This window comes from Crotalus tigris, unplaced genomic scaffold, assembly GCF_016545835.1.
Source record: "Crotalus tigris isolate CLP2741 ecotype Arizona unplaced genomic scaffold, ASM1654583v1 scf7180000018518.7366548510:968632, whole genome shotgun sequence".
Taxonomy (NCBI): Eukaryota; Metazoa; Chordata; class Lepidosauria; order Squamata; family Viperidae; genus Crotalus; species Crotalus tigris.
Window position 1 is genome coordinate 316,366 of NW_024097054.1, and position 23,320 is coordinate 339,685.

General features: G+C 39.5%; 1 protein-coding gene across 1 annotated transcript in view; it reads right to left on the reverse strand.

The window, feature by feature from the left end:
* Positions 1-577: 577 nt before the first annotated feature.
* GPRIN3 (GPRIN family member 3) overlaps positions 578-23,320 on the reverse strand; it is a 32,865-nt gene continuing 10,122 nt past the window's right edge. The window contains exon 2 of the mRNA XM_039353404.1: positions 578-5,693. Within this exon, the coding sequence (XP_039209338.1) occupies positions 3,298-5,583 (2,286 nt within the window). The 5' untranslated portion in view covers positions 5,584-5,693 and the 3' untranslated portion in view covers positions 578-3,297. The remainder of the gene's footprint in view (positions 5,694-23,320) is intronic.

Here is a 23,320-nt window from a genome sequence, read left to right on the forward strand (position 1 = left end):
AGAACTGAAGCTGATGTCTCTAGAAACATTTACAGAGTAATGCTATGCTGAAAAAATATATACAAGCAATATCAAAAGGGCCTTTATTCCAAAGCATTTGAAGGCAGGACAAGAAGTAGTGGATGGAAATTAATCAAGGAGAGAACCAGCCTAGAACCAAGGATAAATTTCCTGGCAGTTAGAACAATTAATCAATGAAACGACTTGCCTTCAGAAATTATGGATGTTCCAACACTGGAGGTTTTTAAGAAGAGATTGGACAACCATTTGTCTGAAATGGTATAGGGTTTCCTGCTTGAGCAGGGGGCTGGACTAGAAGACCATCAAGTCCCTTCCAACTTTGTTATTATGTTAACTGGAGTACTGGAGCTTAGTAATAACAATTAACACAAGGGTCAAAGCTTAGCTTCAAGCATGAAAAGTAGTCAGACTGATACTTTGGTACCAAAGAAAATACAAACAAAATAGAAAAAGTGATTCTAATCTTCTTTCTTTTCAACCATGGATAAAAGCTCTTGTTCTAGAACAGGAGTGTCAAACTCGCAACGTCACGTGACGTGTCGCGACATATCTTGACTTTTTTTCCATTGCCGGCAATGGGGTGGGCGCGGTTTTGCTATAATGCATCCGGCCCATGGGCCAGCAGTTTGACACCCCTGTTCTAGAAGAACCTTTCCCAAACTTGGAACTCTCAAAATATTGGAATTATAGCTTCCAAGATTTCTAATCCAATATACCTGGAAGGCAAAAAGTATTTGGAAAGGCTGGAATATGCAATATAGTCATAGGAAATGTACACAAGAAATTAAACCAGTGATCAGTAGGTGACTGGTTCACTATACAATGATTTGAATATTTTTCTATAAATGCAGTTGTTTTTCCCTTTGATGACTGTTCTCAACCTTGGCAATTTTATTCTGCATGGATTTCAACTCCCAGAATTCCCTAGCCATCAGGCAATATCAGGAAACAAGCAGACAATATCTATGCAGCAGGCATCAATAGGCTGGAAATATGTATTTGAAAAGACTGCAAAAGGTTCTACCAATTTTTAACTTCTCCAATCCACTCTAGATTTCCATCCATCCTATTTTCTCTAGCATTATGTGAAATGCTGTTTGTGTCGCCCAGGAAGTGATGTAAAATAGTATTATTAAGTGAACAAGGCTACAGGTATAAAGAAATTAGAAGAAAAATTGGTGGAAACTTAACCAAAGGTGGCATTTCTAAGTTTTTGAAGAGGTATAAGGAGACCCAGTCACTACAAAACCATACTGGTAAAAGCAGGAAAAGGTACACAACAGCAAGCGATGATAGAAGAATTAAGAGCCTGTGCCTACGTGACAGAAGAAAATTATCTGGGTGTATACAAGATGAAATGGTGCAATGCAATGTGAAGTTGAGTGCAAGGACTGTTTGGCACAGACTGCAGGGATTTTGCCTAAAATCTAGAATTCCATGAAAAAAATCCACTTTTATCTATCAAACAAAGATTGAAAAGACTAAACTGGGCTAAAACCCATGTTACCTGGACAGAGGAACAATGGGACAGTGTTATTTGGCATGATGAGACCAAGATCTGCCTGTTTGGTAGTGATGGCATAAAATACGTAAGGAGAAGAATCGGAGAAGATTTGCATCCTGATTGATTTACATGTACCATGAAACACCCAGTCAGTGTTATGATCTGGGGTTGTATGATATCAAAAGGTGTGATCAGAATTTGTGTGATTAATGGGAATACAAATGGCCAAAAATACATTAATGAAGTACTTGAGCCCAAACTGAAGCCTTCCGCACATGATCTTTTCCAAAACAATGAAGCATTTATATTTCAACAGGATTCAGCTCCATGTCATGTTGCTGCCATCTGGAAAAAGTGGTTTCAAGATAATCATATTCCACTGTTGGAATGGCCTGGGAATAGCCCAGACCTTAACCCGATTGAAAATCTATGGAGCCGAATAAAGAAACTTGTTAGTCAGAAGCGACCCAGCAATAAAACCCAGTTAATAGAAGCAATCATTCAATCTTGGTTTCACATTATAACAGATGCAGAACTAAAGAACTTGGTTCACTCCATGGGAAGACATTGTAAGGCCGTAATTCATGCTAAAGGTTACTCAACTAAGTATTAACTGACATGGTGATAATTTTTGTATATCTCGTTTTTTCTACGTGTTTCACTTTTCTTTTTTATAACTGCTATTCTAATAGCAAATCCTTCATAAAAGTTATTGCATTATTCTTGATTAAATTATCTTTCCATTGATATATAATTTTATATATAGTCCAACACCAGTCCAAAAAAATGTGGTGTTATTAGCCATCAAACCTCAAATGTATACTTTTTCCAAAAGGTTTCCACAATTAAAATCAGCATATAAATGAATACACGGAAGTCTCAAATCTGGTTTTGAAGGATTGGAGACTTATGCACTTTCCATTTGAGATTAACCACCTTCAGTGGGGCAAGGCTGACAGTGGCTGCCAATGGGCTTACAGCAGGGGTGCCCAACCTGTGGATCTCTGGTTTGCAACCAAGCCGTGGAAATGGCTGGCGAACGTGTGCCCACGCACAGACATCTTCACTTGCGTGAGCAGTGGGTGAGTGGAGCACTCCATTTAAGTGAGCGGCAGGCACGAGTGCACACCACTCGCACTAATGGAGTTGCGTGTGCGCGCTTGCCGGCCACTCACATAGAACCATTCCCTCTCACCCCTGCCAGTCCGCAAAGCCAGAAATGTTGGAGAATTCTGGCCTACAGTAAAAGTTACCTGAAAGGATTTGGGCACCAGGTCCTGTATCTAATCTGTAGATGAGTCTCAACTTTGAAGGGTTTATACAGTTAAGAAAGCACCATTCCTTCTAACCCTTCTACTTGAACCCATCCCAGCTTTCCTTCTTTCCACTCCTCAGTTTGGGAATCTTTTTCTACATTATCTCATGAAAAAAACAAAACAATCTATTTAAGATTTTGTCTCCCCTCTCTTTTTATCTAAAGCTACTGTAACCTGACAGTTCTGAATTGTGCTTTACGAGGTACTCATATTTTATTTGGCAATTGACTGGGAGGTTTCAGCATGAACGTGAATATTTCATGTGTTATTTGTAGAAATTAGACAGATGAAGGCATGTTAACTAGCGGGAATAAAATATACTGTCATAATTTCCTCTCCCCTCAACCCTGTATCAGTGTATTAGAAACTCAAACATCCATAGAGTTCCTTGTACAAGTACACAAATGCACACAAATGGATGTATTGCTTTCCCATCTTCATTTCTGACTTTTTTTTTCAGTCCAACACAGAAGAAGCAGCAGGACGAACGCAGCACTTTGGGCGTCGAAAATTCTGTAGCATGGAATGAAAAACATTGGGATGCCTCCCTTTCAGTTTTTTATTTGAAGATGTATCTGAAGAAATTGATTTACGGGCTTGGGAGCTTTGAGACTGAATGAGTTTTTCGTGCTCTCTGATCTGCCTCTGCAAGTGGTTCTGGATAGCAATTCCCAAAGATTCTGGATCTAGAGATGCTCCATAAACCTCCCAGGTCATGCCCTGTTCGTCCCACATGACATCCCTGACACGCTTGGATTGCTTCAGATGCACTTTTGCCTCAGCAGCAATAGCCTTGAATCCTTTCTTCTTTTCACCAAAACATGGTATAGGACTTGAAGATGTTCGAGGAGCTGGTACATCAAGCACTGGACCCTTCTGGATTTCATCATTCTGGATTCCTATAGCGGTGGCAAAACATCTACTCAGCTCAGAAGCTGGATTGTGACTGACTAAAGTTTCTGCCTTGGTATCCCCAGGAACCATATCCTGCTTGTTTTCTGCTACAACTGGAACACTCATTGTTTGAGAACCAGTAACAGATCCTGTCGTATTCATCTTTTGTTCTTCAGATATGACATGACCCTTTCCTTCTTTCTTTGAATTTACAGCAATGGGGAAATTAGGCAGAGTTGTCTCAAGGTTATCAACAGTCTTGATCTGCAGCTGTTTCTCCTGATGAGTCCTCTTAGTATTCATACTGGTAACGATAGCCTTGGCTTGTTCAGATGTTCTGTGACACAAAGAAGAATCAGAGTGTTGATATTTACTGTCAATGGCTGGGATTGAAGAACATGGAGGTAGTTTAGTTTCAAAGTTTGCAGGGTGCTGGATAGACATGGGCTTATTACTAGGACTGACACTAATTTGGGAAATGGGTCTTGTTTTCTGCAAAACTGAACTGTCTGGCAGTCGCTGTGGAACATTGCCACAATTTTTAGCCACGTCTGTCATTTGCACTTCTGTCCTCTTGGCCAAAGTTTCTTGAGAATTCTCAGATGCCACTGAACATATCTCTTCTGCCTTATCAAGCGAAGCTGAGCAGATTGGGTCACACATGTTTGTGAGATTCTTCTGAAGTTTGACAGTAGGACTTCCCAGAGGCCTTTCTATTGTAGCTGGTATTTGAACATGTGCCTTGTGCACGATGCCAATAGACGAAGGTGCTTGGACAGTTGCTGCAAAGTCACCAATTATTTCAGATTGCTCTTTCCCTCTAGCTCCCATATAAATAATGTGCAACTGATCTTGGTCCTGTTTTGCTTCAGGAGACATGTTCTCTCTTAAGAACGCAGTCATGATACTTGGGCTAGTAGAAGCTGATTTGCTTTCCATACTAGCTACAGCTTGAACCTCAGCATCTTGATGAGTCCTGCTTATTGTCTCTGCATCTACAGCTCTGTTCTCAGGCTTTGTTGTCATTGTACCCGTGTCTTGGAATTTGGACAAGTTTGGAACCACCTTTGCTTCAGGCTCATCACTACATGATGTCTCTGGAGTGCTCTTAAGGTTGCATTCAGATGTAGTCTGTAGCTCATTCTTAGGACAAAAAAGTGCATTCCTTGTACTCCCCAATTCTGTTTCCACACAAGCAGGGGCTTTCAGATTGAGATCCAACTCATCTTTTGAAACCAAGACTTGATTGTTTTCAGAGACACTAATTTCACACATGTGTCCCTTCCCTGCAGGAACTGCTTGCTGGATATCAGAATATTTAGGAGGGGAAGGAAGAATAGAATAATCATTGGATTTGCTCTCCACACCATCAAGGTCTCCTCCAGACAGTGTGGTTGCTTTATCAGTTGTATTATATGATTGTCCACTATCACTTGGAATATTTCTGTTAGCTTCCTGAATAAGAGACACTTTAACTTCGCCATGCCCTGAAGTGTGGTCTTCAAGTGCTGGGGCTTGGACTTTGGCTCTGGAGCCTTCCTGCTTAGCATAACTTACTGGTTCTGGAGCTGCCATGTTGCCTTCTTTGGAAGAACTGAAGGACCCAGGAGAAAGCGTGTTTGGATGCTTGGTGTCATATTCACAATCCCACTCACTCTTTGGAACACCGGTGTCTCTGTCAGAGTTCACCTCAAACAAGCATCCCTCAGAAGGCTGGTCCTTGGTAGTAAAAGGATATCCATTACTATTGCTTTCTATGCTTGCTTGCTTGCACTGGTGTTTAGGAGATTCTTCAGTTGTAACTAATGAAAGCTTAGTAGATCTCAGTGGATCTTGTACAGTCCCCATGGAAATGTGACACAGTACAAACGCTAGGCAACTTCGTGCCGTGTCAATTACAAATTCTTTCTAAGATCTGCTCAGGCTGAAAGGATACAGACAGCTCTCGTTGCATCAATCTGTTAAAAGAAAAAGATGTAAAGCACATTAATAATATGTTCATATAAAAATAACTTTGTCTTAAATTTTGAATAAAGACTATGGACAGTATCAGAATTGGAGATCTGCTGTATTCTGATGATAACCTAGCTGTGAAGTACCTGTTCTTTTTCAAGAAAACGGGTTATTGAAGAAATGTTGGTAGTTGCTGCCATAAAACTTTCATTATAATTTTAGATACTAAAAATAATAATAATCAGGGAGAACAGAAAGACTATGTTGGTAAAACAGCCAATGTTTACCATAGAAAAATATTAAAAAATATAAATTTCTGGGCAGATCACAAAATTACAGACACAACTCTGAGGCAAAGAGGTGTGAATGTATATCATATATAAAAGGCCAGAAGTTGTGTACAGACAATAATAATCACAGACAAGAAATTACTCTTATAGACAGAAAATAAAGAATAATTTTGACATAATGCTAATTAATCATTTAGCTACATATTGTCTACGTAAATAACAGTTCTGCGAATCAGGACTCTTTTCTTTCTGATTCCCTTTTACTAATTATTGGCTTGAGATTTTCCAGGATTTTCCATCTTAAAATATAGACTGAAGAAAAGTCTCAGCTTTTCCTGCCTGGTCTGCCACACATAGCTAGCTCCATAAACAAAAGGCTTTGCTTTGTTGTCTGGGTACTCAACCCAGGTATGACCTTGTGAATGACGTGGATTCTAACCCACAGGAGTGAAGGTGGAATTCAGAATATTTGTAATTTGCCTGTAGCTGAGATTCTGGAATGTGGTAAGAGCACAACAGGGACCTACAAGCTTCACAAAAGGAAATGCAAAGTAGGCTATGTTTATATGTAGATTCATAGTTATATCATAGTGACTTGAGCATATGAAACTGGCATTATTATTCAGAACTTATTGCTGACTCCTGAGGAATGGAAGTCACAATGGAAAACAATGGGTCCTTTCCTAATCACTGTTACTAAACATATTTTTTTCCACCCAGGTCAGAAGCACTGAAGTGCTTCCATGGCAAAACAATTCAGCAGTGACACCACCGTTGCCTAGAGCAGGGCTTTTCAACCGGTGGTACGGTTGTGGTACATTAACAAGTGGCAGGTGGTACACAACCCTGCCCAGCCAAGTGTAGTGGGGAGGGAAAGAGCCAGCACAGGCAAGGACTTACAATCAGAGAGTCCTCTGGAGCTGCAAAGGCCCCAGGCACACTGCTGGCTCACTCTCCCCCATGAGAAAGGAAGAGGAGGGGGATGAAGACAGGAGAGGCTATAAAAGGAGGCAATTTAGGTGGGAGAGGGAGAGAAAAAAAAAGCAGCAGCCTTGGGAGGGGGCAGAGTCAGCTCTAGCTGCACTGAAGGGAAAGAAGGAGGAGGAGGAGGAGGAGGGTGGGGGGAGAGGAGAGGAAATCAAGCAGGCTGGCCATGAACTGATCTACAACTGCTGTGGCAGCCACCTGTGCTGGCAGCAGCAAACAGGCAAGAAATACAGTGGGGGAGGGGTCACCCTCCAAGAGGAGTGAAAAAAGGCAGCAATGGCTGGAGGTGAGGCAGGAAGATGGAGAGTGGAAGGATTCTTATGTGCTTTTGTGACTTTGAAGTCCTGGGATTTGTGCAATGTGGGCTTTCTGTTCTTAAGGAGTGTTTGGCAATTTCTATTTGGCTGATGGCTCCTGTTAGCTTCTATTGCTCTGCTATTGTTAGCTGTAAGTTTTGTTGCAAGGAATTTTGAAGTATTTTTTTCCTGAATGGATTTTGCCTGTAGCATTCCTTTACTTAAGAATGGAGCCATTTGGCAAGGCTGCCTTAGCCGGCAGCCAGTACTTACTACATTTTTTTTTCTTCCTTAAATGCCGGCTGCTTAACTTTCTTTTCTAGCTAGTAGCTAATTCTTAAAGGGGAATGTGCCTTTCTAAGCTAGTTCACTCAGCAGCTTGTCTTTTCTGTCTCTGGAGGCTTTTCCTTGTTTGATGAATATATGGAAGAGAGAAAATATGGGGGAGGGGGTTCAAATTCTTTCTTCAGAAGGAGATGGGAATGAGAAAGAAGGAGAGAGAGAAGTCCCGCCTTAGCACTTGGCCACCAGCAGCCCTGCCATTGACTTTGCTTGTCAAAAGGTTGCAAAAGGGGATCACATGACCCTGGAACACTGTGACCATCATAAATATGAATCAGTTGCCAAGCATCCAAATATAAATCACATGACCCTGGGCATGCTGCAAGGTCATGTGTGAAAAATGGTCATAAGTCATTTCAGTGCAATTGCAACTTTCAACGGGTTTTTTTTTTTTTTTGGTCATCAAGTTTTTGACACCTTGCTAGGTGGTACTCGAATATTGCCATATCCTAAAAGTGGTACAATTGGTGAAAAGGTTGAAAAGCCCTGGCCTAGAGGACACCCAGTTGGGGGCTCCTTTTGTGTCCCCATGAAGTTGCCCATCAAAGTGGTACTCATTAATCTACTTCGGGTCACCCGCTTTCGAACTGATGGGTTGGCAGGAGCTGGAGCGAAGGACGGGAGCTTACCCTGTTGTGACAGCAATGGGTCTCGAACATGTTCATCAGCCCATCGTCCTAACTGTACAAGCCACTGCACTCCCATAGCCACCACATTCCCATTAAACATATCAGGTTAGACAAAATTAGACCCATCTATCTTGTTTCCTCCATATGTATGTGTGTGTGTATATGTGTATGCATGTCTTCAAGTCATTGTCAACTGTTGGTGACTGTTTGGACAAGTCACTGCAGCTTTTCTGGCAAGATTTTGAGGTACTTTGCCCATACCACTTTCACCCAATTGGCTTCATGCCTAAGATGGGACTAGAACTCCCAGACTCCTATTTTTTATCTCAGTGGCTTACTCACTACACCAAAACTGGCTCCCATCCTGTTTCCTTACCTGGTAACGTCTTGTGTATTTCAAACTTTTTCAGAAGTTGATAAATGAAAGCATTGTGAACAATGCTACATGACTAATTCCTTAGCAGTTAATTAATACATTGTAAACCATAGGCTTTAACTATGTTAAACTGACAGCCAAACTTGTATACCTTCTTTCTCCCTTTTCCTTTCATTTTCCTTTTACTGTGTGTCCATTCAATTGTGCAACAGATGCTTTATTGTATGAAGTATTTTATAAAATTTTATAATTTTATAAATCATAATAATTACTAACAATCATAAAGAAACCGGAGAAAGTAGAACAGCCTGGTTGAGGGGTCCCCAACCCCTGGTTCGTGGACCGGCACCGGTCTGCAACATGCCAGCAATGGGGCCACGCATTTAAGCGAAGCCCAATTTGCAGGATGCAGGCAACACATACAACCATGCCCCCTCTAGTCCGCAGAAAAACCTTTCTCTATGGAACTGGTCCCTGGTGCCCAAAAAGTTGGGGGTCACTAACCTAATTGGCAAAACTGCAAAACTAATCTATATAAAAAGGTGTCAAAAGTAAAACTCAAATTAGAATTAAGCAAAAACTCAGAATTGCAAAATGAAGCAAGATTTATCATCTAGGATTTATATTATCTTTTTGAGGGGATGAGATGGGATGGAGTGCCTCCAGAATAGCTGAATTAAGACATTATTTTATGATTATCAGGTGTGTCTATAGAGTATACTAAAAAAAAGTCATGATGGCACCCACAGTGATGTGATTAAAGTCCTGTTTTTAATGAATGTTTGTTTCAATTACACCAACGTGGCTGCCATCTTGATCCTTTTGATCCTGTGGACATGCCTGATAACTAAGATTTTCTAGCTTCATAAAAAGCAAACCATTTTCAAGGAACCTCTATAGCTTGTCTGCCTTTTCAAAGCAGCAATTAGAGGGAAAAAAAGGGGACAATTTTTCATAGACATTTGACAGGTTTCAGAAACATTACCTCCAATCTTGGGCAATGTTTGTTTCCTCCAATGACTAACCCCTTAGGGCTGAAGAAAGGAATTACTATAATTATTTACTTCCTAAGACTCAGCTGGTCTTAAATATATAAACAGCTGGAGCTTGGAGACCACACACAGTGTTATTAAAACTGGTATGTAGAACTAGTTCAGTATGAAACAAAAAAATTAAATTCCCTCAAAGTCTTCATTTATCCATTTGGTAACTCTCAAGATAATAAAGCAGAATATTCTATGGGTTTGGCAGACAGATTCAAAGCAGGTCAATCAATAGTATAATAAATCTGCAATCCTTAATTTTCTCATTACATATATGCAGCTCTCAGTTACAAACAGTTGTCAGTGAAAGTTATATATCAGCATTCTAAGAGCAGAAGATATGAGAGGAATGTTTAAAACACCGTAGTTTGGCTGAAATAAAGACAAAGATTCCTTTTAAGTGACTAAACTTAAAAGCATAATACAAGTACAGTAAAGGCATCTACATTGAATGCTAGCATCTCAAAAAGGTTATTGCCTTAGTAATGGAAATGTTTGCATTATATATTTAAATATTAAAGCCCTCCCCCACTTTCAGTCTTAAGCAATAGTGTCTTTACAGAAGAAATATACAAGGTGACAGTGATAATCACTTGAGTTGTACTCAATGGTGAGCCATAAGTTAACATTCCAGATGCTGGATGTAATCTGTATCCTAAAGTCCTTTAAAATTTCCCAAGCAAAAGAGTTTCATATTCTGCAGTTGACACAAATAAGGCCTGTCTCACGCTGACAACAATGTACTATAATTTTTTGTTATAAGAGATTCTGCTTTCATTATTTTCTTAAGGCTTTTGAGATTTTAAGACAAAGCAAAAAAGTTGAAACTATAAAAAAGGACCTATTATAAGAAAGGCATACCTAAAATGGTAGGCAGACAAGATATATAAATAAGATTTTTTATTGCTGCTCATGAAATAGACCTCAACTTGACAAGATCCTAAGCATATTCCCTCTGAAATAGCAAATGTAACTCAGCTGGAATTTTAAAATCTTGTTTTGATCCAGTTCTGGCAACTGACCAGAAAGTAATAATCAAGTTAAACAGCATTACCAAAACCCATTAACTCCTATTCTATCAAGCCTCAATAGATAATACTTACACAGCCAGGACTCCAATCAAAAAATGATTGTTCATTATATTTGTTCATCTTCAGGCTGTGTTCAAAGTACAAGTCTTTCTTTTGTGAGACACATCATATTTCTTGCCAAAATTCAACCCTGTTATCCAATACCACCAACAGGTTTATTTTTCTTTTTGTAGTAAAAGAAAAGGGAATACAGCTTACAAGTAAACACAGAAATTAAATCAAACAACACCTGTACAAAGCAATGAAGAGAATTATAAGCAAAGACTGTTCTCATATCTACTATAGTTCAAGCCATCTCAGGACAGCCTTTATTTGTTGGTCAAACCATGAAATTTCTTGTTTGCATAAAACTCAGCTACGGTTGCCCATCAGTTAATCTGCACAATGTTTTTTTTTATTAAACAAACTTAGAAGACAGATGAAAAGACAGCCCCTGTTGGATTCAAAATTGCACTGTTGAATTATCTATCTATCTATCTATCTATCTATCTATCTATCTATCTATCTATCTATCTATCTATCTATCTATCTATTCTGAACAATTATAACAGATTACCTATAAAAACCTTTCTTAATTTCAGTCTGATTCCTGGATTCCTTTTTATTAACATTTCCACATGGGTTTTCTTAAGAAACTGTATGTAAAGGAGATTGTATTTCATGGAGCTTTGAAATGGCTGTTATGAAACTGAAGGACATGGAAAAAAATCCATATTGGTTTCACTCTCCATAACATTTAACAGTAGGAAAAATTCTATATTCCACTTTAAGTCTCAAACCCTAATTATTTGTTCTAACTTAGCTGTGTATCAGATATTCAAAGTTGTATCGTGTGGACTTGAGTAAATACCTTTATAATAAATCTTATGCTTACAACTAACAAAAGGGATACGTGATTAATTCACTTTTTGTCATTGATTTAAGAGGCTTGATTGTTTATACAAGTTTTGAATGTATGAGCCTTATTCATACTTTGCACTACTATAAAGTGTAGTTTGTTTGTTTTGGACTTATTATTCAGTATCACAGGGACGGAGTGATTTCTTAGCAGCTAAGACGCCAAGTTTGTTGGCTGGAAAGCCAGCAATCCAGGTTTGAGACCTGAGCAACACGCAACAGGGTGAACTTCTCTCCTTGCTCCACCTCCTGACAACCTAGCAGTTCAAATGCAAGTAGACAAATAGGTAGCACTTCGGTGGGAAGGTAACAATGCTCCGTGTTGTCATGAAGGCCACATGACAGTGGAAATGTCTGGCTCAATGGCCTTGACACTGAGATGACCATCACCCCCCTATAGTCAGCAACGACTAGCAGAGTAAAATCCACAGAGACTCCTTTAACTTTTTCTTAAATCCAGTATCATACATCAGGGGAAAAGCGTTTATAGAATAAACTGTCCAAGCTTTAATGTTAAAAGTAAGTTGTGTAATTTTGGTAAGATTACCTGGCATTAAAAAAGTTTTGTTGAAGTAGTTTATTCAGAATTCAGTCAACACTGTCTTAAAATAATGGCTGCATATATTTATGCACAGTTGTTCTGTGGTTTTCATAGACTCTTGTATGACCCTAAGTTCCATCTTTTGAAGACAGCAATGGACAATTTCAGGCAACGAAATCAGGAAGTTGGAAAGAACCACAACATTCACCTAGTTCAGGGGTAGGCAACCTTGGCTCTTTTATGACTCGTGGACTTCAAATCCCAGAATTCCTGAGCCAGCCATGCTGAGCCATGCTGGCTCAGGAATTCTGGGAGTTGAAGTCCACGAGTCATAAAAGAGCCAAGGTTGCCTACTCCTGACCTAGTTGAATGCCCTGCTTGCTGCACAAAATCCAATACAGCATACCAATCCAGCCTATTTGATCTTACACTTAAGACACTGGGTTAGAAAGCGAAAGACTGTGAGTTCAAGTCCTACCTTAGCCATGAAAGCCCAGTTCACCTCACAGGGTAGTTATTGGGGAAAATAGAAGAAGGAAGGTGTATGTTCGCTGCCTTGAGTTATTTGTAAAAATAATATAAATAAAACAAACAAACAAATAAATCACAGCAGCTCTGAGATTCAGCCACCAATCCGTCCAAATACAACTGGATTATAGTCAGTTGCCACCATAATGACAGAAACATTTTTTTTTTATGTTTCTGTCCACTATTAGAAAAAGTCTTTTAAAATGACAGTTCCATGCAAAGAAAACGATTCTTTGAAGATGCCTTGTTTCCAACTCACACAAAAGCTACAATACGTTGATATTGTGCACAGAGGAAAATGAAAGGCAAACAGCACAACACAAGTAGTCTACAGTAACCTATTTTAGATCTCAACACTGCAGGACATGGTGACATATCTAAGATCAAACTGAAGTGTGAATGTGGGGGGCTTTATTTGGGACTAGCCCCTTGGGAATGCAAAATGGGACAGCCTAACCAATTCAACTATTGCTCCAAGCTCCCCCCCCAAAAAAGCTCCTTTTAAACATTCAAACACTCTATTTCAAGCTTATCATTTAAATATGTTGAACTGATTGCATTGCAAGTAGTTCATACTGCAGGCTGCAGAAATAATGTTTAGTGTGTTGTCAACAGTATGAACTACCTTTGCCTTACCCATTTTTTCCTGGGAAACATATCTTGGTTTTTCACCTATAAAGAGGGACTAGAATGATGGGACTAAATCTGCCCAACTCACTTTGAAGATAAAAATCAATAATGTAGCAAAATGCGCAAGTGATCATCGCTTTTATGATGATGGAAGACCTTGAGGAAGTTAATAAAACTCCTATTGAATGAAGAGACTGATTCTCTTTTTGTTTGGGAACCTAAATATAATATAATATATAATAATAATAAAGTTGGAAGGGACGAGGATTTAAAAACAATTTTGACCTTTGCAATCTATTGCATAAAGGGATGGGTGATGGGAGTTAGTTCCCTATTTTGTTGTATTTCAGTGACTGTGAATGTTGGTTATAGTATAATGGAGAAAGTATAGAAACCCAGGTTCATACCCATGGGTACTGTGTGGCATGAAAACTAAGGCAACATTTCTTTATATTTTGCAAAGTACATGGTAAAAGCAAACCTAAAAAACAACTGAATTATATCTTCAGAACCAGAGGATTAAAAAAAAGTTATAAAATTCTAACTAATTCTTCCCCCTCACCATGACAGTACAAACAAAAGAACCAAAACATTATGTAGAAAGCAGTGCCTATGTTTCTAAAAGAATGTCATGGGCAAAATATGCATTATGAATAAAAGTGCCACCTTGCTGCTATATGTACAGTATCCAAAGAAATACTGGCTTGTCTGCTTTTCAGCTTGTGCCCAGACTGTTGGAATACATGTTAGAATGTATTTTGTATTGCAACCATGACAGAATAATTCAGCCAGTTAGATGGCAGTGTTTAGTTTGCATCTATGATTTTTATCTATGGTTCTTTATGTTCTGAGGAGAGTTTCCTGTTACAGGAAACAACTGAGCAGTAAAGCACATGGTGACTGTATTCTATGTTTGCTCTGTGGTGCTATATATAAACAGAATTTCTAACATAGACAAAGCAGCCAGTGAGAAATGGAGTTCCTACTAGATCAATGTTTCTCAATCTTGGCAACTTTAAGGGGTGTAGACTTCAGTTCCTAGAATTCCCTATCCAGCATGTAGCATGCCTCTAAAAGTTATAAGGTTGAGAAACACCGTACTAGACTATATAGCAATTGTCAAGCCCTCCAGGCTTGATACACATGGTTGGGGGGAGGGCGAGGACGGCGCAAAGGGAACGGACGACAGCAGCAAGCCACCCACTCTCAACCAGCCATAACTGCCACTGCGACCTGCTGGTGTGTGGGCGCACGCTGGTCGTCCTCAGAGTCTTCGCTGGCTGCTGGCATCCTCAGAGCCTTCGCTGGGCCACTGAAACCGCCGACAAGCTGCCGTTCTCCCGGCGGTGTTTCCTAGACCAACCAACAGCTGACAGGCTGGTGGATCAGTAGACAGTCAGGGGATTGGTTCAACGACGGCCCACAGGACAACCGGATGTTGAGACATTAACGAGGCGAACAGGATGCAAGCAGCGAAGGCTGATGGGGGTTGCTGTTGGCCGTTTAATGGATTTCTGCCAGATGCTGGTTAGAAGGATGGGGGTAGGATTTGGTGTGTATTTAAACGGCGCTGGGAGGCGGTTGCTCCCAGCGCGAACTTTGAGAGCACGGGAAGCACAGTTTGTTTGCCTTGCATGTCAACGGTTCCTAACAGTAAACCTTGATTCTGCCTGTGATTTGCCTGCGTCGGAGTCTTTCTTGCCAGAAGTTGGGTAGGACCATTGACAGCAATAGCAGTAGAACTTAGACTTATATATTGTTTTCATAGTGCTTTACAGCACTCTCTGTCAGTGGTTCTCAACCTCTCTAATGCCGCGACCCCATAATACAGTTCCCCATGTTGTCGTGACCCCCAACCACTTATACATCAGCAGGTGCCAGGGGCGTGGCCAAAGAAAAGGGGAAAAAATGGCGGACAGCCTTGTTTGGTGACCCCCGTGAAATGGTCGTTCGACCCCAAATGGGGTCCCGACCCACAGGTTGAGAACCACTGTTCTAAGTGGTTTACAGAGTCAGCATATTGCCTCCAACAATCTGTTTCCTCATTTTACCAAACTCTTAAGAATGGAAGGCTGAGTCAACCTTAAACCAGTCAGGATTGAACTCCCGGCATTGAGCAGAGTCAGCCTGCAATACTGCATTCTAACTACTGTGCCACTCAGTGCTTTTTTTCTAAAAAAAAAAAAAAAAAAAAAAAAAAGGTGCCGGAACTCCGTTTTGGGCATTCTATGAGGAAAAAAAAGCCCTGGTGCCACCACATCTCAATATCTTTGTCATTTATTCCATCTGGCTTTTCAACCATCTATACACATTTGAAGAAAGATAAAGGTTTCCCCCTGTTCAGTTGCCACTGACTCAAGGGAGTGGTGCTCATCTCCAATTCTCAGCCAAGGGAGTTTTGCATTGTCTGAGAGACATTTTTGTCATTATGTGATCAGCATGAGAATATGGAATGCAGTACTTTTTCCCACCAATGCAGTAACTTTTCCCACCAACTTTTATCTACTCGCATTTGCATGCTTTTGAACTGCTAGGTAGGCAGGAGCTGGGGCAAGGAACGGGCGCTCACCCTGCCATTCAGTACTCAGGTCTGTAACCCAGCTATCAGCTTTCTAGCTGACAAACTTAGCATCTTAACCGCTAAGCCATTGTGCCCCCTACATTTAAGGAAGGGATTATCTTAAAAATTAATGTTTTACCTATAGAGAATTCCATTTCCACTTCCAACAATATTTTGTTTAAAATTCTTCGGGAATCAGAACCTTGCTCAAGATCTTTACTACTGCTAGTAAAAGACTATGTTGAGCTATATTGGCAAGTGGTCCGCCCAGTATACTACAGTTTCCATAGTTCCTATAGTAAAGGGCAGTTCCAGTGTAGACTATTTGTACCATAAATGAAGATCTATCAACAACTTAAAAGATGTTCTATATACATTTGGGTGACAGCAACTAATCCAGGATGATACTCTTTTGGTAAACCAATGTGTGAAGCCTCAACTGATACATCAATACATTGTGTGCATTTTCTAAAGCTTTTAGAGCAAGCTTGCCTAAGTCATGGTAGCCTCTGCAAACTGGAGTCCAGTGAACTTGCAGTGCTTCACTTTCCCCATTTCAAATCCAGTTTTTCCAGTCTGTAAAGCTACAGCTCTTAATAAGCAACCAGCCAAAGCTGATGGGTAGACATGGTGATGGGGTTGGGCAGACAGTACGAAGGGCTATGTGTGTGCTTAAATGTTTTAAAAGGAAGGAAAGCAAAATGGGGAAGCAAAATGAGCACGGAGCAAAGTGGAGGAAGAAAGCAGCTTCTAGGTTTTCCTCTATTTTTTCCACAAAAGAAAATGTAATAATAGTAAAAATAATAATAATAACTGCTTTGTAACTGCTGCTATGAACATGAAAACACATTTTAATTGTTATTAGCTTGTATTATTATCACCGTATTATTTCCATATTGTTGCAAGAACACCATCCAGTTTGGTGAGACTGACTAGCTGAGAAATTCATATAGAAATAAGTTAAGAGCTGTTTATGCAAATCAAATTGTTCTCCATTTTCATATATGTTAATTTTCTTCAACATCCATAGTGAAGAATAGCATGTTTAACACTCTCTCTAATTCTTACCTACCCACCCCTGCCAGATGTGTAGGACTTTGTCCCCCAGAATTTCTGGACAGCATATTTGAAGATTCTAGGCTTGGCTTGACATCATTAAATTGGGAAGACCAACTTAAAATGGCCTTGCCTTCTCTCACTCTCCTGAACATTTCTATATTTATCAACTGAGCTAATGTTTTTATAATTCTCTTCTACACTATTGCACTTGATAAATCACATACCAGAAAGTGAGACCAAATAGTGATTAATAGCTGAGAAATGGACATCAGCACAAGGAGTAATTTTTTAAAATCGTCCCTACTACCCTACCTTAAGGTCATTTTTTTATAGGTAGTCCTCAACTTATGACTGGTTGCTTAGAGACTGTTTGAAGTTACAATGGATCCCTTAAAAGTTACTTATGACCAAATTCTGAAGCTATGACAGCAGCAAATTTCTAGTTTCTGGGGGAAAAAATGGACATTGGGTAAAATCCAGTGGTGGGATTCAGCTGGTCCACACCACTTTGGCAGAATTGGTAGTTATTGTAATTTTTGGTTGCCCAGGCCCAGAACGGACTTCCGGAAGCGGCATCCACACAGAGAACCGGTTGTTCACATATCTGAATCCCACCACTGGTGAAATCTATTCACTGAACAACTGCAGCATTCATTTAATGACCACCACAACAAATGTAAAATTGGACCAGGTAACATGATGTCCTACTTAGTAACCACAATGACTTACAACTGAAATTCCAGGATCAATTACAGTCCTAAATCGAGGCTGACCTGTATTCAAAGCAAAGTTGTTTAAAAAGCCACATCTGCTGACAAGCTCTCCTTAAGCTTTCCCATATCACAAATCACATTTTCTGCTGCCCTATTTAAAATAAGACCTGCACTTATAGAGGCCAACAATCTTGTGTGTGGCTCCGGAGATCTCCCACGGTTGTCATTAAATAGTAATTTTCAATGAGACAGAAGGAGAGAATATTTTAGAGAATAACTACCTTAATTATAGATTCAAGCACAAGTGAAATTAAATCAGATTTTGTTTTTGTCCTGGTCTCACCCAATACTAGGGTTTATGCAGCTGATCACATCTGAATAAAAAAAAAAAATGCTTCAGAGAAAATTTTGATGCACTTAGTGCACCTGTTGGTGTCCCCTTAAAGGTGTGCCTGGGGGTGGCAGGGGGGGTTGCACAGCAAATGTGAAGTCCCAAATAAATATATGCTTAAGGACACAGTTAGTTGATGTACAACCTTGTTTTACCCTGTTGGTGCCTCTGAAATTAAAACTATTAGGGATTTTGTAGCTATAAGTAAATAAGCCTATATAACTATATGGAGTTTTACAGATAAGCTCTACAACAAGGTATGTATAATTGATACAATTAGTCAGCATTTAATACAGGGGTCTTCAAACTTAGCCCTTTTATGACTTATGGACTTCAACTCCCATAATTCCTCAGTCAGCGTGCCTAGCCAGGCACAACTCCCAGAATTCCTCGGCCAGCATGCCTGGCTAGGCACATTGGATGAGGAATTCTGGGAGTTGAAGTCCACAAATCATAAAAGGGCCAAGTTTGAAAACCCTTGATTTAATACAAGGGAAACCCCCCAATTATTTAACGTATGAATAGCATCCTAGAGCCTCAGGTCCTGTTCCTGGAGCCAATCCAAAAATTGCTCCCAAGTTATCATGTTTAAGATGAGAGATGTGCATAGTAATTAAGTAAATGAGAACTAATTTCATTTAATTAAATTATATTTAAATAAGGTGAGCTGAACTGTAAATTCAATCCACTTAGGCTTTTGTCTTGGCTCTGTGCATTTCTTAGTTCTGGTCACCTACTTTCTGAAGTTTGGTTCTTAGTTTGCCACTGAAAGCACCAATATATTCTCAGCCTGAAAAGAAAGCTATTCAACCATGACTGCATGGGATAACTTCTGTCATCTGAACCTCAACAACTTTATTATCCTTGCTAATAAAAAGAAATGAAGGAAAACAGAATGGGAAAGAAGGAGAAAGAAAAAGAAGAATAAATCTGTGTCAAACAGAGATGTGCAGCTATTCAGATCCAGAGAGGAAAGGGCACTTAAAAGAATAACAGAGTTGGAAGGGACCTTGGAGGTCTTCTAGTCCAACCCCCTACCAAGCAGGAAATCCTATACCATTTCAGACAAGTGGTTGTCCAATCTCTTCTTAAACCTTCCAGTGTTGGAGCACTTTAAGGTGCATCCTTAAAGGAGATCCTTTTCTTGGGCTTGCATTAGCTGCAAACACCGAAAAAATAAGCATTTGAGTTAAGCAGGCTCTAAGGCAGGGGTCTTCAAACTTGGCCCTTTTATGACTTGTGGACTTCAACTCCCAGAATTCCTCAGTCAGCGTGCCTGGCTGAGGAATTCTGGGAGTTGAAGTCCACAAGTCATAAAAGGGCCAAGTTTGAAGACCCCTGCTCTAAGGGGATCACCACTGTTGGCCCAGCCCAAAGCTGGATGGCTCATTTCACTCAGTGTTACGTTAGCCCAAATAATCACACAAAAGTGGGTGGTAACATTTTGAAAAACTTTTATTTCTGCACAGAGTTTAAGAATTTACACTTGGGACTAACATCTCAAACCAAGTGCACCGCATGTCCTCACAGCAAATATTTATACAGTTCCTACATTACATCCGCAATTCTTATTGGATGACTAAATTCATCTGACCACACACCTTATCTTTTGGCGGGCTTTTATTAAAATCTGGTAGATTTTACTAGCTCTCTCATAGGGGCCCCCAGTAACTCATTACTGGGCGCCCTTTTCTTTTAGGAATTTCTAGCACCCTCTTGTGATGCCATCATCATGATCTTATTTTATTTTGTTGGTGTTTCCTTAAGTACCTATTTTCCTTACACAAATGATTACCTTTAACTGCAGTGGAAGATTCTATGTGAGACTCATGCAGTTAAAGTGAACAAAACTGATCATATTCACATGTGGAATTAAAAGCAAAAAAAGGTCCCAGAACTGACCACCATGCCACATAGAGCAATTCATGTAGTTCAGTAGCTTCCAGATTGTCCTGCTTTGGCTGAAAAACAGGACAAACACCTGGCATTTAACAGACTGTTTTGAGCTTAACTGATTATAAAGGGTGCAGGTTTATGTTACAGGAAAACTGTCATTCTTAGAAAAATATTTATTCCATCCTTAATTAAGGAGGTGCTACTTCTGTGCCAATAAGCATCAAACTAGGTTATACAACTGTCATTTTTCACAGCTTCCATGGAAATCCCCCAATCATTGTGTCTAATTAATATCTTGTTTTTTATAAAGTAATACAATATGATAATGCGTTAAGAACACATTCTTTAAAATCTATTAACTTAGAAATAATCCAGGTTAACAATACATTTGGAGAGATCAACAACATATTTAGCTTCAGGTGTACCACACATTTTCACTGAGTATTAACCACTTGTATTAACTGAGTATTAACCACTTGTTGCCAATGGCAGAGTGAGGGAAGAGCTGGTCCAGTGAGTTCTGCTTTATAATTCATTTAAAAACTTGATTGTTCAAACTGCCTAGAAGTATTGCAGAGGAAAAAAAACACTGCCTCCAAAGAACCAAACTACAACTTTCCCACTCTATCTTAATATTATACTTTCTAATGCTTCCTAATCTTAGATTAAGGCAGTATTCCACTAATTAACTTTCTAAAATCACCCAACCTTGTACTAATTAAAACACAGGATTCTGCAATTTATATATGCCCTTTTGAAGTGGAGGGAGCAACTTGCATAAAACTGGCCAAAGTATTCTAGAATAGACCACAGTTACTACTGTACCTAGATGGAAAAATAAAGTGGAACTATATCAAAATGTACATCTGAGTGGAAACTTAGTTTTTAAGGAAAGAGTTCAACAAACAGCACCTGACTGACCTTGCTTCAGTTGAGAGATTAAGTAAAGCCTTGGTGGTGCAGTGGTTAGAATGCAATATTGCAGGCTGACTCTGCTGATTGCCAGGAGTTCGATCCTGACCGGCTAAAGATTGACTCAGTCTTCCATACTTCTGAGGTTGGTAAAATAAGGACCCAGATTGTTGGGGGCAATATGCTTACTCTGTAAACCACTTAGAGGTGGTATAAGTGCTATTGTTATTGCTAAGTAGTGTTAGGCTTGGTTGCTATTCACATGGGAATCTCCAGGGAACACCAGAGCTGAAAGCTAAACTGGGAAATTGAAAAAAAGTATCTGTCAAGTTTTGAAGCATGGTTTTGCTGGTGCGACAAATATTGCTTCTCAGTTTGCCAATGAACTTCCCAACTTCAAAGATTAAGAAGCTAGACCATGAGACTCAAGGACATTACACTAGATGTCTGGCCAGACCTAAAGATGCTTTCTCATAACAATATTTTTCCACTTGATTGGGCAACGTGACCTGACCCAGAGGGAGGAGGGAGAATTCAATGCTTTTACCATCTGGGTTTGGGAGGGGTCTTGCCAGACCCGGTTTTGCTTTCATTAGTGCCGAAGTAATGTCCTCAATAAAGTTTCACATTAAGAGATCGGAATATCTTCAAAGTGTTTGCTTGGGTGGGTTCGTCAGTCAGAAACTTGACAGTTTCTTGGAAGCAGGCAACAATTACCACTTAGATATGGGCCAAGGAAACTCCAGGTTAATGTCTGTGAAGACGTCACAACTGAGCCCAGCTCAAAGCAAGCCTTACAAATGACCACAATTGGGATCAGAATTTCTGTTACTAAGCAAGTCAGTTGTTAAGTGAGTCACACCTGATTTTACAACCTTTGTTTGTCCTGGTTATTACATAGATCTTTGTAGTTGTTAAGCAAATCATGTGGTCATTAATCAAATCCAGCAACCCCCATTGACTTTGCTTGTCTAAAGCTGAATGGGAAGTCACAAATGGAGGTCATGTGTCCCTAAGATGCTGCAGCCATTGCGAATACATGCCAATTGCCAAGCGCTCAAATTTGACCATGTGATTGTGGGGATGCTGAAAGTACAAAAACCTGTCATAATCATTTTTCTCACAACCGTTGTAATCCCAAATGATTGCTAAATGAATGGTTATAAATCGAGGACTACCTGTATTACTTAATCTTAGACAGTATAATAAGTCCTGTTGTTCAATGGGATGTTTATTCACTGGGCATTCTGGTAACTGGAACAGCTATTCACATAAGATTGATAAGTAGTTTGCTTAATGGGCAAATATACTGGTGTGAAGCTGTGATTATTTCTGAGATTGTTATTATTATTATAGCGGGCCACTGTTACCAACAGACTTGGTACTGAGTTTGGAAATCAGTCCTAACACTGAGAAATTTGAAGAACACATTCTAGTTTTTTTTTTTAAATCACTAAATATGGAATAGAAATTGATTCAGGCCAAACTATCATATAAATGAGACAACATGTACTAATTTGGGCAAAACACATTAGCCAGTAAACTGAAGTCCATCTCCAGTAGCACTTTCAGGTTTACAACCAAAAGAAAATATGAAACTATCTTTTTCCAATTTGGCAGTCCACAAAAGTATCAGATATGTCTATTATATTCTCTCTTGCTATATCACAGCGTTAGTGAATGGTTGGTTTCCTGGTGCAATCTGAACTTTATCCATAACCCGCTTTTTTAAAAAATCTGAAAACAAAATCTTCCAGAAGAACTTGCCTAAAAAAGTGCATGCAATAAAATACAGTCAAGGTTTAAATATTTCAGAACCTGCCTCACCAATTAATTGGATTCATATAACAAGTATGATATAAAGCCAATCTTTTTAGCAGTCAGGAAAGGCCTCTCCAAATAGCACGAGTGATTTTCTCCATGACTCTCTCAAATTAATGCCTAAAGATCATTTTGTGTAATGGCCTCCTAAACACAGTACTGTCTGACTGTAAAGATGCACTTTGCCTTATTTAGTTAATTATCCTTCACTGTTTGGAAGAAAAATAAATGTTTCCAAACAAAGCATTGATCTTTCTGTAACAGAAATCTGTTTTCTTCACAAGCGGCCTGTTCTAAATTTGCCTATTTGCTCATTTCTCCTTTCTAATGTCTCTCCCACTTATTTTTATGTTGAGGAAAGTGATTAATGCTCCCACTGCTCTGAGGGCAGCACCATTTTAAACAAAGAACCAGATTGTAGTAACCTATATCAGTGTTTGTCAAACCTGACCACTTTAAATCATGTGGACTTCAACTCCCAGAATTCCCCAGCCAGCAAGCTAGAGAATTCTGGGAATTGAGATCCATGGCTAGAAAATTCTAGACATTGAAGTCCACAAATTTTTAAAGTGGCCAACTTTGACAAACACTGATAATATGTAAATAAATACCAATTTAAAACTGCTTTTT